Below are 16,208 nucleotides of genomic sequence, written 5' to 3'. Positions count from 1 at the left end.
TTTTTTTTTTTTTTTTTTTTTTTTTTTTCTTCCCGGGGTTGGGGTTATGGGTACTGGTGAGGGTGAGAGCGTGTAAGGTTGCCTTGGGGGGGGAGAGGGAGCCGGGCTGCCTTCTTTTGCTCCTTTGCTCAGCTCGATTTGGGAGCGGCAGCCCAGCAGCTACTATTATCGGAACCCAAGAATTTAGAACATGCTCCACATGCAGTCTCAGACGGAGAGGGTTGAAGGAAGAGAAAGGAAAGATGACGCATCGCCCCGGAGTTCGAGGGCCCCCCTGACAGGGTAGCAATCCATCATTGAGCGCCCGCCAGGTCTGTTCGCCAGGCAGCTCTTTTCTCTAGGCTGGTGATACAATACTCGCGCTGCCCGCCTCGGCCGTTCGTCGTCGCCTCGCCATGGGAACCCGCGAGGGAGGGCAAGGCGGACAGGGCGAGGAGAGAAGTGAGGGAGGGGTGTGCAGCCTCGACATCCACCGTGACACCAGTGTCAAGTCCTGTGTGCTGTCCATGGCGAAACCCAGGCCCTTGGTCGCAGTCGGAATCGAAAGGAAACACGTCCAGGCAAGACAGCGTCGCCCGTTGCGCGGGTTCAACTTTTTTACGTGTACAGCATGGAAGAAGTGCCACAGGTATGGCATCGACAGGCTTTGGATGACGGGAGCACAGAGCAAGAGGCTACGGGCAGGTTGCACCAAGATGTACTCCGTACTTTCGTACACCCCGTAACCACCTTCGCTCCCGTCATCCGAGGACCTTGTCTTGCCCTGCCTTTTGTTTCTCTACCTACCTGAGCCAGCAGGAGAAACCTGGCAAGTCGGGAATCTGGCGGCTCGCCTCGGGCGCAGCTCGTCCAGCCAGCTAGCGCGGGAACGAGTCTATTCGCAGCCGGGCTGTTTCTTATGGATGGATGGATGGATGGATGGATGCCCTGCACGAAAAGTGGTCGTTAGCATTGAAGGCTGTCACGGTCCTGTACGCGATGAAGATGATCTGCAGCATCTGGTATCTTTTTCTTTTCTTTTCTTTTTTTCCTTGTCGCAGCGCCACTGCTGGTAATGCGGACTGCCAGCACTAACAACTCGCAGAGAGAGGGGAGAAATTCCGCAGTGCTTCGCATTCGCCCACGAGACTTCACCGAACCAATCTGGTAGGCACCCAGCGTTAAGTCGTACTTCGTGATGAAGCAACTAGTGCGCGAAGCACGGAGCAGCTCTGGCCAGAAACTGCTAGAGTGCAAGAAGCTTGGGCTGCCTACTGGTAATAAGCTGGGTGGTGGCGGCGCCGGTGCTTGTTTTCTGCTTGCCGCCCTCCTGCCGGGCCTCGGGGCTTCTGGACCTCTGGGGTTGGAGCCCACACGCATCGCGTCCGCTGCTGATGGGCGAGGCAAGGGGCCGAGCTAGGAGATGAGCGCAGGAGGCTAGCAGGCTGGAGCTGGGAAGAGCCCCAGATGGCCAGATCCGCCGGCGGCTGGCTGTGGCACGTCAGTGTGTTGAGCAGCTCAGGAGGTGGGAGGTGCCCACTTGGGGCAGACAAGAGAGAGGAGGAGGAGGATAAGAGGGTACATTAGCAGAGGCACGAGAATCCACCCGCACCAGGAATAGGCACTAAACTTACCAGTGGACCCACTGTGCTAAGTAGGCGGAGACTGTTGGCAGAACTTCTCTTTTTTTCCTTCCCAATGACATGTGGGCGGGTTGCTGAAAAAGCGGAGCCGATCCTGACTCGGCACGGTACGGGGTGTGCGCATGGACGAAGCGCAGCGAGAGGGCTGGAGCCGCCCAGAGGGAGCAAAAGGGAGTTGGCGCACAAAGTCCCCCCAAAGACGTGCGCGTATTAGCAGCTCTTCACGGAGACATGACGCGCTCAGTTCGGTGCGAGTAGTACTTCGGACTTGATGGCATGCGTGTGCCTGTCTCTAGCGTTCTGGCACCGCACAGCCAGCATGCGGCTGGTGCCCGAGCCAACTTTGACCATCGACGCCCTTCATCGTCAGCAGGCATGCTCTCCCCTACATGGACATGGACATGTGCGTGTATGTAGCGTGTACTGCAGGGCACGCGGCCCATGCACCAACGGCTCATACAACCTGATAGGTGCAAAGGTACTCGTACCTACTGGCACGCACAGCACGTGGAGCACAGCTGCACGCTGCTGCTAACGCAGAAAGTACGGGTACCGCTGCAGGCTGAAGGGACAGTACGTACCTGAGAAGAGGTTGTGCCTCGTCGCTCGCTGTCGTGTTTGCTTCGCCGACCGTCTTCTTGTCGCTTTTCTCCGGGACTTCTCCACCAAATGAGGCCAACGCAGAGATGCTACCGATACCGATACGGACTGTACTCGTAACTACCAGTCCGACGATGGGGACACATCACATACACGTATCAGGTGTTGTAGGACGCAGCCCTAGCGGTGGCAAGCCAGCACGAAGTGTCCCGCAGCGAGGCTTCCGCTGCTGGCACGTAGCTGCCTGTAGCTACGCAGGGCAGCACAGGCAGATGCAGGCCAGCATTGCTTCAACCTGCCGGAGCCGCTTCCACGAAACAATGGGTTTGCATCGGCCGCCGCGGCTCCAAACGGGGCGCTTGAGCAGAAGCAACAGCAGCAACCTGCGTCAAATATCCCAGGCCGGCTCCGCATCTTCACGTTTGTTTGGCGACAGCCGTCCGTGGCTCACGCTTATGTAACAAAGGTTGCCTCATGCTTGCAGGAAAAAGGCCGAATGCAAGATGCGGGCCAGTTATCTTGATCCTGACTCGGAGGCTCGAAGAGAAGACACGCACACACACACAAACTCGTCCCGCGCCATCCCTCTAATACTATTACCTTATTCCCCTTAGGCGCTGCAGCCCCGGTCACATGACGGGCCTTGCCTTTGTTTCGGTGGCTTTTCCCCTTGATCCTGCTTGTTGTATCCCCCGACATGGAGCCAAACGCCAAGGAATCCCCGGGTTGCCCAGCCCTTCTATTTTCCATCTGCTTCCGTTGACACCATCTTCTTTTTCTTTTTCTTTTACCGGTTTACTGCCTTGAAGGTACTAGCACCGTTTCCGATGCTTTTGTCCGGCAGTCCGCAGCCGCCGTCATCTCCCCCTCCAGAGAGTTGTTTTCATCACCGGTTCTGCTCCGGCGATGGGAAATGAGGTGCCACCCGGTGAGAGCCGCTGATTCTGTATGGAGACTCCGTCTGGACAGTGCGAGTGCTCAACAAAGAGATGCGGAGTTCTCGTCGGCACCTGGGACCGTTTGATTTGATCTACGAAATAGAAAAATGCGATGCGAATGACTGGTTCTGCCTGTGGCGTATCCTCTGCCAGCCTGCGATAAGACAGGGTTGAGTGGCTTGCCAGCCAAGCTTCTTCTTCGCAGTCAACCGCCGTTGGCATCACGCCACCGTATGTTGGCGTTGGCGTCGCCTCGATGAGCTCGAGTGCCACCCTGTCGATTCGGATCGAGTCTTCTCGCATGCCGAATGAGGGAACGCCTCTGTTCCTGTGCAACGGCTGGTGCTACATACCTCTGTTACCGCCATCGACTCCAAACGCCTAGTGCCACAGGCATTGGATCATTTCGCCCGCCAGAACTCGGGCCAAAAGGTGCTGCTGACAACGCATGCCCACGAGCCAACCAAACGCAACGTCTTCATACCCCCGGACACAGACCGGGGCCGAACAAGCCATGACCACTCGTATCGAGCGCTGGCGTCGCCAATGACAACTGAAGATCCCCCCGAGAGCTAAAAGGGAGCTGTTGCTGCCGGTTGGCTTACCCGCTGGATCACCGCACCATGCTTGTTTTTGCCTCGATGCGGCCATGGATCCTCAGCGATTGGGACGCGGACCCTTCCGTGGCCCTGCGCCCGCGATACGGCGATGCAGCAAACTCTGCTGGGAACAACAGGACACGCACATGGACAGCAGCATGCGGTGCTGTAAAAGCACGAAATGGGGAGCGCTCGTAGTTGTCAATTGTCGTCGGATACCAGGCATAGACTCCGACGTGTTCTGTTCCTGAGGATCAATCACGATGCTCTGTGGTGATCCCTTGCAACCGCTTGTCACTCAATCGCCGTGGCTTCAACCACCACAACCTACACTTGCAGCCATGCAGTTTACATCAAACTTCACATACGCGGCAGAAGGGCTCAACCGGGCTCTTGGCTGCTGCAGCCCAGAATGAAATTGCGCGCCCTCAGCTCGTGGCCAGAGGCTGCATCGCCAAGGCATGACACAAAGACGTCTTGGTGCGCCGCAAGTCGACCAGCTCGCCGCCGGGTAATGAAATGATCTATTCCCTCTGTCTTCAACTGCTTCACCCATTGCGTCCTCTGTGCAATAATAACCAATCACCCTCCAAGTACTCGTAATCGCACCATGGACTGCACAGGCACTCCGTACCAAGGTACACACACAATCCACCGCATTCGCCTGGCAGAACATTCTAAGCCGCGGCCATGGTTCGTCTCAGCCGCCTTTGCCCAAGAATCCTTCGCCTGGGCACCGGGTTGCTTGAAACACTGCTAGTGCTCTCTGCTCAGGCTTCTCTCCAGTCTCCCGTCTTACCCCTCGCAGCGCGGCGACCCGTCATCGCATCTCGACCGAGTGTGAGTGGGCTGCTCTGCTGAGGCTCGGGCACTAGGTACAGCGAGCGGTACGTACCTTACCTGGCCTGCACTGACGATGGACCCGCTGTCCGCCAGCCGCCGCGAGCAGCTCTGGGCGGGCAGGTAGTACTACTAGGGTAACGGGCACGACAGGCAAGGTACCGACGGTACGTACCGCGAATTCGTACTGGCACACCATCTCGCACAGGACCCTGTCCACCCCCCCACTCTGTGCCCTCGGCAAGGAAGACACCAAAAGCCGCCAAGCATGCAGACGCCCCACCGGACCAGGGTGGCCCCGCTCGCTTCACAACCACCCCGTCCGTGGCTGTAGTGCGTCCTTTCCCTCCCATTTTCATCATTCTCATGGGTAAGGTAAGTTTGGCGGTTCAGCAGCGCAGGTCCTTCCTCCACAAGACCAGCCCTCTCCCCGTCACCCGTTCTCTTTTTTTCTCCCCTCCATCACAGTCTGCAGCCGTAGCCAGCAGCGTCGGGGATCGCGGACCTCGACGAGCCTCGTGTCATCTCGACAACTCCAGCTATCCTTCTGCTTAGAACTTTAGCCTCGTCGGCCTTTGCTTTCGCTCGGCGTACCTTTTTCTGCCCTTGCGTAGTTTGTTTTATTCTTCATTCTTCTGCCTGCCGGCCCGAGTGCTGCCGTCACCAGCATCCTCCTGTCGGCCTGCGTCTCTCCGCCGTGTTTGCACTCGAGCCATTGGACTGTCGCCGCAACCATCGCCCTTCAATCGACACGACCGTCGCCGGCTGAGAGCACTTTCGCGCGATCGCGTCCGGATCGGCATAATCAAGGCCCGCGCCCCTCAGACCCTTCACCGCCAGCCTTGTCGCGACGAGCCGCTGCCCAGTGCATCGCGATGGCGAACCATCACCCATCGCCCACAATGATGCAGATGCAGCATCAAGCACCTCCTCCTGTGGCACCGCCTCAGAATGTCCAGCCGAACCACTTTAGCCCGTCGCACCAGATTGCGGCCATGAACGAGGCCGTCTGGTTGCAGATTGGTATGCACCGTTCCCCCTTTGCTCGCTGACTTGCCCTGGCCCGACTGTGGTGCTGATAATCCGAATAGGAAGCTTCTCTGAGTTGCTGCGGATGCCCGAAGAAGCAATGCACGCCTACGAGCGAGCCCTCCAGGCAAATCCGAATTCGACCGCCGCGATGAGCGCGATTGGAATGCTCCTCAAGGGGCGCGAGGCGTTCGACAAGGCTCTCGAGTTCTTCCGCGCCATCGTCCAGCTCGACCAGAACAACGGTGAGGCATGGGGCAATCTCGGTAAGCCGCGATCACAAAGCATCTGGATTTCGTTGATCTGTGCTCATGCGATGCTCTGCAGGCCACTGTTACTTGATGACCGAAAATCTGCAAAAAGCGTACGATGCCTACCAACAGGCTCTCGTCAACCTGAGAGATCCCAAGGTACGTAGGCAACGCGCTGGGAAGCCCGCCTCTGCTTGAGTCTTTTGGTTAACCTTGGTAAACACAGGATCCTATGCTGTGGTATGGGATTGGAATTCTGTATGATCGATACGGGAGCTACGACTATGCCGAGGAAGCATTCTCCCAAGTCATGACGATCCAACCCGACTTTGAGAAGGCCAATGAAATCTACTTCCGACTCGGCATCATATACAAGCAGCAGTCGAAGTTCGCCCAAAGCTTGGACGTAAGGCAACACTCTTATCACTCGCCACCCCCATCGCCTATTGTTACTGACAGGGTTCCCAGTGCTTCAAGTACATTGTCAATTCCCCGCCGGGGCCCCTTACCCAGGAAGACATCTGGTTCCAGATCGGCCACGTGCACGAACAGCAAAAAGATGTAAGCTTTCGCTTGCCCGCCTCTTCTGCGTGAATGTGTCATTTGCTGACGTTGCTTTCGCAGTTTGACGGCGCCAAGTCTGCCTACCAGCGGGTGTTGGACCAATCGCCGAATCACGCCAAAGTTCTGCAGCAGTTGGGCTGGCTGTATCACCAACAAAGCCCAGCATACGATTCCCAAGAGCGCGGTATCCAGTATCTCGAAAAGTCTGTCGCGGCAGACAACCAAGATGCGCAAAGCTGGTACCTCTTGGGTCGCTGCTACATGTCCCAGCAGAAATATCCCAAGGCATACGAGGCCTACCAACAGGCTGTGTACCGCGATGGGAAGAATCCCACCTTCTGGTGCTCGATCGGTGTGCTCTACTATCAGATCAACCAGTACCGAGACGCGTTGGACGCGTACTCGCGAGCCATTCGCCTTAACCCTTACATCTCTGAGGTTTGGTATGACTTGGGTACTCTGGTACGTTCAATTCCCTGTTCCCTTCGTTTTTGAGCGTCTGATCGCTAATTCTGTGAGCAGTACGAATCGTGCAACAACCAGATTGCCGACGCTCTCGACGCCTACCAGAGGGCAGCAGAGCTGGATCCAGGCAACCCGCACATCAAGGCTCGCCTTCAGCTTCTCCGGTCAGGCGGCACCAATGGTGGCCCGCCGCCTGCAGCTCCTCAGCCTGCTGATATGCATCCCTCAACGTACCAGACAGGCCCTACAGGTCCTCCTCAATGGGGAGGATCTGCGCAGCAGCAGTCTGCTGGCCCCCCTGCTGCCACTCAGGCGGCTGGCGAGAGCTGGGCTGGCAGGCTGTCAAACGTGAACCCGCCGCCTCAGCCCCCTAACCCCTACGAGAGCAGGGGCGGCGAGCCTTTCCGTGGTGGTGGCCCGGCGCCACCTCTCCGACAGCCCAGCCCTCCTCCGCAGGAGCCGCCGGCACGTCAGCCATATCCCGAGATCAACAGACCGGGCCCATCCCGTCGTGGCCCATCGCCGCCGCCGGCTCATCAGTATGCCCAGCCTCTCCCTCCACCACCTCCCCAGTCTCAAGCTCCGCCTCCCGCCCCGGCTGAGCGACGAGTCGTCAACCCTAACTGGGGCGGTGCGACGCCTTCGGCATCGGCGCCTCCCAACAACCCGAATGCTGGCAACCCGCCTCCGAACGGCATGACTCCGTTCCGGCCCGCCAGCAGCCCGCGCACCGATGGCCGTCCTCCGATCCATGACAACCGCATGCCATCCCCCAAGTCGGCCTACCCGCAGCACCCGGCTCCTCCTCCACCTCACTATGCTCACCACCCGGAGATGCCCCCTCAGAGCGCTCCTGAAAACGCACAGGCACCTCCTCCCCCTCCACCTCCTGCCCCGATTTCTGAACCGCCTGCCCAGCGCATGGAGGATCGGCCCGCGTCTGTAGGACCCAAGAGACATCGGGAATGGGAAGAGGAGCCAGTGGCTAAGAAGCCTGCCAACGAAGAGACTCGTGCTCGGCTTGGTGATTTGCAACACCGCAGACCATCAACCCCTCCCCCTGCCCGTGACGCTTATCGCCGCAATTCATCCGAGGCTCGCCGAACGGAAGAGCAGCGTCGCCCCGAAGAGCCCCGGAGGCCTGATGAGCCACGTCACAAAGCAGAGAGCTATCATCCATCCGAGGCTGCCCACCACACACAGAACCATAGTGTGAGCTCAAATCACCTGCCACCGATGCAGCCAGGAGCGGGCCCCATGACTGGCGTCGTTCACGAAAAGCCCAACCCTCCCGTTGTCCCAAAGGAAGAGCCTCGGGCTGAGCAGGCTTCCACAGCTCGCCCAGCTCCCCCGCCTGCCTCTGAACCCGAGCGTGCCGCTAGGAAAATGGACGTGGACGAGGACTATGACGACAGCGGGGAGGACGAGAAGAAGGCCGTGCTCACCAACGGCTCTGGGCCTTCCGCAGCTTCAAGCGACCTGAAAGCCCCAAACTCCTCTGTCAACGTCAATGTGGCGTCTGGCCCTGCGCCCAAGTCTGAGTAGGACATCTCTCGACAGAAGGGATAATGTTGTTTTACGGGCGTCTTGGGAGGCGGCGGCTTTTCGTTTTGAGTGATATGCCCCTGCGACCTTTTCTTCTGTCTTCTTTCTTCTGCTATATATCATACTTCCATTCCCGGCTTATTACCTAGTACTTGGCTGTTTTCATATGTCGGGGGCTGATGTGACGGGACGGCATGGGGAAACGGGTTATTGGTTTTGGCTAAAACAAACTGTCGCCAGGGAGCGTTTTCCGTATGATACTTGTAGTCGTTTCGTCCTTTTATCAAAGAACTATTCTGATTACTCTTGGCAACCATGTCCTTCTCTATGACTCTTGGTTTACATACATCTCGGCCCCTGCCTACTCATGCTGCCCCTTCGATTCTGTCCTACCGAGATCAAGCAGAGCGCTCAAGTGCTTTAGTTGAGAGTCACGTGATCAGATCCTCCTCAGGTTTTGCGCTCAGGCAATGGCCCCATTCGATTGGCCAAAAGAGCCCTTCTTCCAGAAGAGGCTAGCCATTGGGCGCACGGGCCGCACAATCTGGGAACATCAGGTCTCGCTTAAAATTTCGCACACAAACTATTTTCCCGGAAGCCCTTTTCACTTTTCTGCTTCGTGCAGGCTTCGTCAATTTTTCATACCAACCTCATCACCACACAACAGCCCAAAATGAGTGTACGTGAAACATTCCGAACAAAGCGACGACGGTCTTCTCTCGCTTCACGATGCTGACAATCAGAATAGCACCGCAAGTACGAGGCTCCCCGTCACGGCTCCTTGGCTTACCTGCCTCGGAAGCGCGCTGCCCGCCACCGCGGAAAGGTCAAGTCGTAAGTTGATGGACAGAACTCTGGAATAAAAGAAAAGAAAAAATCTTTGAGATGGATTCACCTTGGAGGAGAACATGGAAGGAACTCAGTGCTAACTAATTGGGATTACAACAGCTTCCCCAAGGATGACGCCAAGAAGCCCGTCCACCTGACCGCCGCCATGGGCTACAAGGCCGGTATGACCACGATCGTCCGTGACCTCGACCGACCCGGCGCGAAGGCACACAAGAAGGAAGTTGTGGAGGCTGTTTCGATCATTGATACCCCCCCTGTACGAACAATGCAGCCCGCTTGGCTATGTGCCTATGGCTAACATCTAATTTAGATGATCGTTGTTGGTCTTGTGGGCTACATCGAGACTCCCCGCGGTCTGCGCTCCCTCACCACCGTCTGGGCCGAGCACTTGAGCGACGAGCTCAAGCGACGATTCTACAAGAACTGGTACAAGAGCAAGAAGAAGGCCTTCACCAAGTACGCCAAGAAGCACTCGGACAACAGCGGCGCCTCCATCAACCGCGAGCTCGAGCGCATCAAGAAGTACTGCACCGTCGTCCGCGTCCTTGCCCACACCCAGATCCGCAAGACCCCCCTCAAGCAGAAGAAGGCCCACCTCATGGAGATCCAGGTCAACGGTGGCTCCGTCGCCGACAAGGTCGACTTCGCCAAGGACCTCTTCGAGAAGCCCGTCTCCGTCGACACCATCTTCGAGCAGGATGAGGTCATTGACGTGATCGCCGTCACCAAGGGTCACGGATTCAGCGGTGTCACCGCCCGCTGGGGCACCAAGAAGCTTCCCCGCAAGACTCACAAGGGTCTCCGAAAGGTCGCTTGTATCGGTGCCTGGCATCCTTCCCACGTCCAGTGGACTGTTGCCCGTGCCGGTCAGGAGGGTTACCACCACCGAACCTCTGTCAACCACAAGGTTTACAGAATCGGCAAGGGTGACGCTGAGGACAGCGCCTCCACTGACATCGATGTCACCAAGAAGAAGATCACTCCGTATGTTTTTTTTTCTACCTCTTTTTTTTTCACTCAACGGCACAGGTTGCTAACATTTTACTTGCAGTCTCGGTGGCTTCGTCCGCTACGGTGAGGTCAACAACGACTTCGTCATGGTCAAGGGCTCTATCCCTGGTACCAAGAAGCGTGTCGTGACCCTGCGCAAGTCCATGTGGACTCACACCTCAAGAAAGGCTCTGGAGAAGATCAACCTCAAGTGGATCGACACCTCTTCCGAGTTCGGCCACGGTGCTTTCCAGACCCCTGCGGAGAAGAAGCAGTACCAGGGTACCCTCAAGAAGGATCTGGCCTCCGCCTAAGCGTGCGCGGTTCGCCTCTCTTTTCCTTTTTGCGCGTCATGGTCATTGCATTGGTGTCGGATATCTGGTTTGCCTTGCTTTTTGGGCTGGGTTTTGGGGCTCTCATAATGGGATGAGCATGAAGAAGAAAAAAGAACGAATTTCAGCTAGAAATCTGAAATATCAAAATGAGATTTCCTGTTATGATGATGGGAATCCCACGCATGTGCATGCCCAAGTAGCGACGCCAATAGACAAGCTGACCAACTTACATGACTGAACCCTTGCCGTGACTGTCGGGGGAGATATATGGAGCTCCATGGGGGTAATTGCACGATAACCAAGCCACCTCTTTTTGCTTTGACTTCAACACTCAGGTTATTGGCTCTCATGTGCGAAAGCAGGGTGGTTAAGGCACGGCAAAGACGAGACGGAGAGAGACGTCGTAAAATTGCAACTTTTTCAGTCTCACAAGTTGCTCGTGTTGTGGCTTTTTCTTGGGTTTTCTGAACGCTGCAGAAGAAGCACGAGAGACCTTTTCCCTCGCAATGAGAAAGGATTCACAGATCTGAGGACTTGACACAGCTCAGTTGTTAGTCTTGTATCATTTACTCTGCAACTTTGAGCCGTCCAGAGCAACAAACCGATGTAACTAGATCTCTTGTGATGGCCACATCGTTACGGACAGGCGTCCATGGTGGCTGGGCCTTCAAGCAAGCAGACAAGATGGACTCAAACGTTCGTCCTGCTGCCCAGTTTCCCATCGTCATCCATCACGACTTACTTACTCGACCAAAAGCTCATCCCAGGTCCTCACTGAGATAGCGAGCCGATACAATGGGATCGGCGTGAAGCAATGGCTGCATAAGACATCCTTCAGCTTGCCTCAAGCTCCGTCAAGCAGCGGCAAGGAGCTCCGTCAAAGTTACGACAGTCTTTGACAGCACAGGGTAGATTCATACCTTCTGAAACAGCCAATATTATGGTATGAACGCCAGTCAAGGTTGAATACCGCTTTGGATGAGATTGGTGAGCCTGCCTGATTATTGACGGTATTGATCATTAGCCCAACTGACCGTGGTCATATGCAGGGCTTCAACTTCGTTGACCTGTGGCCCGTGGCAACCCAATGACATCGAATCATCCGTAACTCGTTCCTCGCGTGGCTTGTCAAATCTAGTCTACCCGGGGTGTCTCTGACCGCAATGATCCAATGCGCGAATGACTGATTAGCCACGACACCCTCCACCCTGAGCTGGCTCAGTTCGTCGTTAAGAGAGACTATGCCACCATCATTGTTGGATGCGCAAGCACAGCAAGGAGTAGGAGTACCTACCGAAGCATTTGGTCGTGTGGTTGTCCAACGAGTGGTTCCGGCAGGCGTTTGTGCCAGCACCGTGGCCATGAGATTCTCCAGAGACGGCAAGGTGTTGACCCAGTACGCCAATTGATAACAGCCATTGAGGCAACTCGGCTTATCATCTGCGCAAGTTATCGTCACCAAGAAAACCGTCCAAGCCTGGGCGTGCACTTTCAGAGTTGCTTGTTCAAATCAAGGAGGGCGTATTCGAGGGTGTAGAGTGGGCTGATCTGCACTCTGGCGCTCCAAAGGTTGCAGATAGCCATTGAGTCTGGCGACAATGCTTTGGATCTCGAACCAGGGGAGCAGACTGTAAGTGTCACTGCTGGCGCTTGTGCCAAAGCTGTTCCCGAGAAAATCAAGAGTCGTGGAGCAGCATTATGGCTCTATGTCGCCCGTTTCGGAGGCTTCAGCTAGATGGATCCCGGCTGCACCTGCGAGGCAGCCTAGTAATTCACTCGACACGCTTTTGGATCACCATTCTGTTGTATCAAGTCCAATCAAGGGTAAGGAAGGACGAGATGTATGTATCTAGAATGAAAATATCTCGCAGGTGAGATGCTGGTTTGTAGTAGAGAGAAGATGAAGCTGAAGACGGAAGCCAAGGTTGAAGTTGAAGAGAAGCCCCACAGCAGCAGCAGCTCCCCACGCAATTAGCGTGACTAATGTAGGTAGTAGTAGCTGATGCTGAAGATTGCGGAGAAGAAGCAAGCCATTGGCTGAGATATGGGGGCTTTCATTGCTTGTGCCTTGCCCAGATCAAGGAAGTGAGAATGGCGCAGACTTTCAAGACAGGGCATCAGATTGACGGCTCATTTTGCATCTGGACCGTGATCCAACTTGAAAACTTTTATCTATTGTATGGGTGCTCCTCTGTGATGGTGGGCGGAATACGAGGGATCGGACTTGTCGCGGTAGAGGCTGGTATCCAGTACGTTGTGCCTGGATTGGGGCTCGGCTAATTTTGAGTTTCTGCCCCTGTACTGTAATATCGTGCCGCTACTAATCAACAATCAACAATCAACAATCCGCTCTGGATGAGAGAGACCGCTACACATGAGTCAGCTTTACACATGGTATCAAGAGAAGGAACATGAAGATCGTGGTATATGTTGGTAGATGATGCTTTACCCGAACAATCGGGCTCGGCGTCATAGTGTCTCAGCGAGGTACTGTAGGGCCTGCAAAATGCATCAATTTCAGGATCCATGGAGGGGCAACCAAAACTTGAAGGTACAGGTACAGGTACAGGCACAGGTGATCCAGGTCACCTCCAGTTACCTACTGTAGTAGCGCAGCATTGAACGCGTCGCCTTCGAGCTCACAGCACAGCCCAGCCTGATGCTCGCCGGGCGCCGTAGCACGACATGCCACCTCGTTTCACAGCGCCTTACCATCGCCCAAACAGCGTCCAAGCCAAAACATCACCCAACCGTCGCCTCGCCTCACTTCTTGTCCCACGGCCAGCCAAGAGGGGTTTGCCCTTTGGCATCAGGTCGTCTCGTTAGCACCTTGTCCGCTTCACCTCTGTTCATGTCATTTCAACCTTTCAGCCTCAGCTTCAGCTTCGGTCCAGCGATTCTTCATCACTTGAGCGGTTCAGCGGCGGCATCACAGCCATCAACCAACCACTACCTATCCGGACTACTACTCCACAGAAACAATGAGAGAGCCTGAAAGCGACTTCTCCTCGTCTGGCAGCGAATCGCCGCCGCCGCCTCCTCCGCCCAAAGCAGAGCCTCACGCTCGCGTCTCTACCTCAGCACCTCACCACGCCTCTCACGAGCATGCGCCACCTCCCACGAGACGCCAAAGCATCGCAAACCGCCTGCTGGGGTCCTTCAACCAGGTCCGCAAAGACACCAAGGAGAGGGTCAAGAATGAACCGCCGCCACCGCCGACCACCGCCAAGCGGCGCTCGTCCGTTGCCGAAAAGTCGTCGCCCATGACGCGCATCCGCTCATGGCTTGACACGTGCAACGCCCAGCATAGTCATCACTGCAGCGGCGATGACCCGGATGCCGACACTTGGCGGCCCGTCTACCTCGTCGACTCGGTTGAGCGATGCTTGGTCAAGGCTAAGCCGACAGATCGCTATCTCGCCCTGAGCTACGTCTGGGCGCCCCTGAATCAGCGTCGAGGCGGTCCTACCGCGGTGGTGCAGCTCCTCAAGTCGAACATCGAGGCCTTCCAGTCGGACCTCCCAGAGGTGGATCTTCCCGAGACCATCCTAGACGCCATGTACATGGCAAGGAAACTGGGGTTCCGTTACCTGTGGGTTGATCAGCTTTGCATCGTCCAAGATGACGAGGTAGACAAGGAGAACCATGTCCGACACATGCCGTACATCTTTGCAAATGCCTATCTCACCATCGCCGCAGCACATGGCGACCTCTACACCGGCCTCCTTCCCATCAGCCCACGGCGACATCAGCGCGACTCCAAGGCCGGCAACAGCAGCACCAGCACCAAGGACCACAGCGAACTGCTGCGGCAGTCTAAATGGAACAACCGGGGATGGACCCTTCAGGAGCTCCTCTATTCGCGCCGCATTGTGTTCTTCTTCCAGGATACCGTGACATGGGAATGCCATTGCAACCTTTGGCAGAAGAACTCGGTCAACATCATGCCCAAGCTGCGAGGCAGCAGTCGACACGATTGCGTCAACCGTCTTTCCTCTGCCATTCTCGGTTATCAGCATCCTCCGTGGCCCGACCTGGATGAGTATGCCCGCATCGCCGCCGATTATAGCGCAAGGAGGGTGACTTACGTTGAGGACACTTTGAGGGCTTTCTCGGGCATTACTTCTATGCTCTCGCGTACATTTTCGGATGGCTTCATGTACGGCATGCCGCTCATGTTTCTCGACATTGCTCTGCTCTGGCGCCCTCAGGCATCAATACGACGCAGGGCGCCACCGCGAGCCCCCTTCTTTCCATCATGGTCCTGGATGGGGTGGTGGTTTGATGGCGTCCCTGTCGACGTGATTCTGTGGAAGGCAGCGGCAGATTATGTCGAAGAAGCGAGTCCGACGAAAGTAGGGTCCAACTCCAAGCGGTTTCAGACTATGCAAACCTTTAGGATCAAGCCCACCGTCACGTGGCACCTTACAGACAGAGCTACCACAGTCCCCGTGGCCAACAATGGGCTGCGGTATCGAGATCTCAGGTCGCGCAAGAATGCCGGCACACCGCTGCCCCGTGGCTGGTCGAGAAGCGGATCGTCTTTCAAGCACGACAGCGACCGGACGACCGTCTTCAAGTATCCTGTGCCTGTCACAGATCCCCCCAAAGACGGACCACACGCGCCGACACCGGCGGAGCAAACATTCCCGGGTCCGCTCTTGTCCTTCAGAACGGCTTCTGGGTTCTTTGACGTCGACCTTGCCGATACCATGGCGCCCAAAGACAACTCCAATCCTCAGATTGCGATTGGCAACATTTGGGGCAGGTCCGGTAAATGGATCGGTGAATTCCGAGCTCACGATGCCTGGATGGGCGTCCAGACGTCCAACTACGACGGAGGCGAAAAGCTCGAGTTTATCGCCATTAGCACGGGGATGGAGCGCAAGGGGTCGTTCATATTCCCGCCGGAGCGATTCGAAGAAAACAAGGATGCCGACGGCATACTGGACTTTGTAAACGTGCTGTGGATTGAGAGGATCGGCACTGTTTGCTACCGAAGGGGCATTGGGCATATCTTGCTGAAAGCATGGAATGCACAGGTAAGGGATCAAGTGGACATTCTTCTCGGATAGGGGGTTTCTTGAGAGGCATCCGGCATGTCGAGCGAGGTATGTGAGGCGTGGCGTATCGGGAGTCTGGTCCTTTGGACCTAGCACGGCAGCAGTGATGATTGTCGTTTTGATTCGTGTTTATATTTGCACATATTGTTCTGCTACGATTCCGTTCGTTGTACTCACCTTGGATAATACATGTGGCCGGAATACCGGAGGGGATTTGAAACGCACATAGCTGGTCATGTACCTAGTAGATAGCAGGCATCTGCCTGCGTTCGAATGCTTCAATTTATGATATCAGGGCTTCTGAATCAGCTACATAAAGCACGAATCAATCGATACATTGGAGCATGAGATTGAACCGTGAGCTGATAAAATGAGGATATCACTGCCTACTAGGTACCTAGTCATCTTGCATAAGGTAGAACGGAGCTGCAAGACATTGAAGCTTGCGCGCACCAAGTGTCCATCACATGGGCATCTCCGCGATGACATTCGGAGCCAATTATGGCGTCGTGTACACA

At 55.9% G+C, this 16,208-nt stretch overlaps 4 protein-coding genes across 4 annotated transcripts; all 4 read left to right on the top strand.

Annotated features, from left to right (window-relative positions):
- Window positions 1-395: 395 nt before the first annotated feature.
- Window positions 396-1,399, top strand: CCMA1212_002797 (uncharacterized protein; the record flags this gene model as incomplete). Its single annotated transcript, XM_073700170.1, has 3 exons — window positions 396-628; window positions 1,085-1,146; window positions 1,191-1,399. 3 exons carry the CDS (start codon window positions 396-398, stop codon window positions 1,397-1,399), a joined length of 504 nt encoding a protein of 167 aa, XP_073561146.1.
- Window positions 1,400-5,474: 4,075 nt separating this feature from the next.
- On the top strand, window positions 5,475-8,453 carry CCMA1212_002795 (General transcriptional corepressor ssn6; the record flags this gene model as incomplete). Its single annotated transcript, XM_073700169.1, has 7 exons — window positions 5,475-5,622; window positions 5,691-5,894; window positions 5,956-6,038; window positions 6,106-6,285; window positions 6,348-6,440; window positions 6,504-6,905; window positions 6,966-8,453. The coding sequence occupies 7 exons, from the start codon at window positions 5,475-5,477 to the stop codon at window positions 8,451-8,453; spliced, it is 2,598 nt and encodes an 865-aa protein (XP_073561148.1).
- Window positions 8,454-9,126: 673 nt separating this feature from the next.
- CCMA1212_002794 (uncharacterized protein) lies at window positions 9,127-10,606 on the top strand (the record flags this gene model as incomplete). The annotated part of the gene is made up of 5 exons (XM_073700168.1): window positions 9,127-9,132; window positions 9,202-9,287; window positions 9,402-9,558; window positions 9,613-10,286; window positions 10,354-10,606. 5 exons carry the CDS (start codon window positions 9,127-9,129, stop codon window positions 10,604-10,606), a joined length of 1,176 nt encoding a protein of 391 aa, XP_073561147.1.
- Window positions 10,607-13,608: 3,002 nt separating this feature from the next.
- CCMA1212_002793 (uncharacterized protein) lies at window positions 13,609-15,702 on the top strand (the record flags this gene model as incomplete). The annotated part of the gene is made up of 1 exon (XM_073700167.1): window positions 13,609-15,702. One exon carries the CDS (start codon window positions 13,609-13,611, stop codon window positions 15,700-15,702), a length of 2,094 nt encoding a protein of 697 aa, XP_073561150.1.
- Window positions 15,703-16,208: the final 506 nt, after the last annotated feature.

This window comes from Trichoderma ghanense, assembly GCF_004382785.1.
Source record: "Trichoderma ghanense strain CCMA-1212 chromosome Unknown scaffold_2, whole genome shotgun sequence".
In the NCBI taxonomy this organism is placed as follows: Eukaryota; Fungi; Ascomycota; class Sordariomycetes; order Hypocreales; family Hypocreaceae; genus Trichoderma; species Trichoderma ghanense.
The sequence above is the reverse complement of the archived record's forward strand: the minus strand, read 5'-3'. Positions and strand labels throughout refer to the sequence as shown.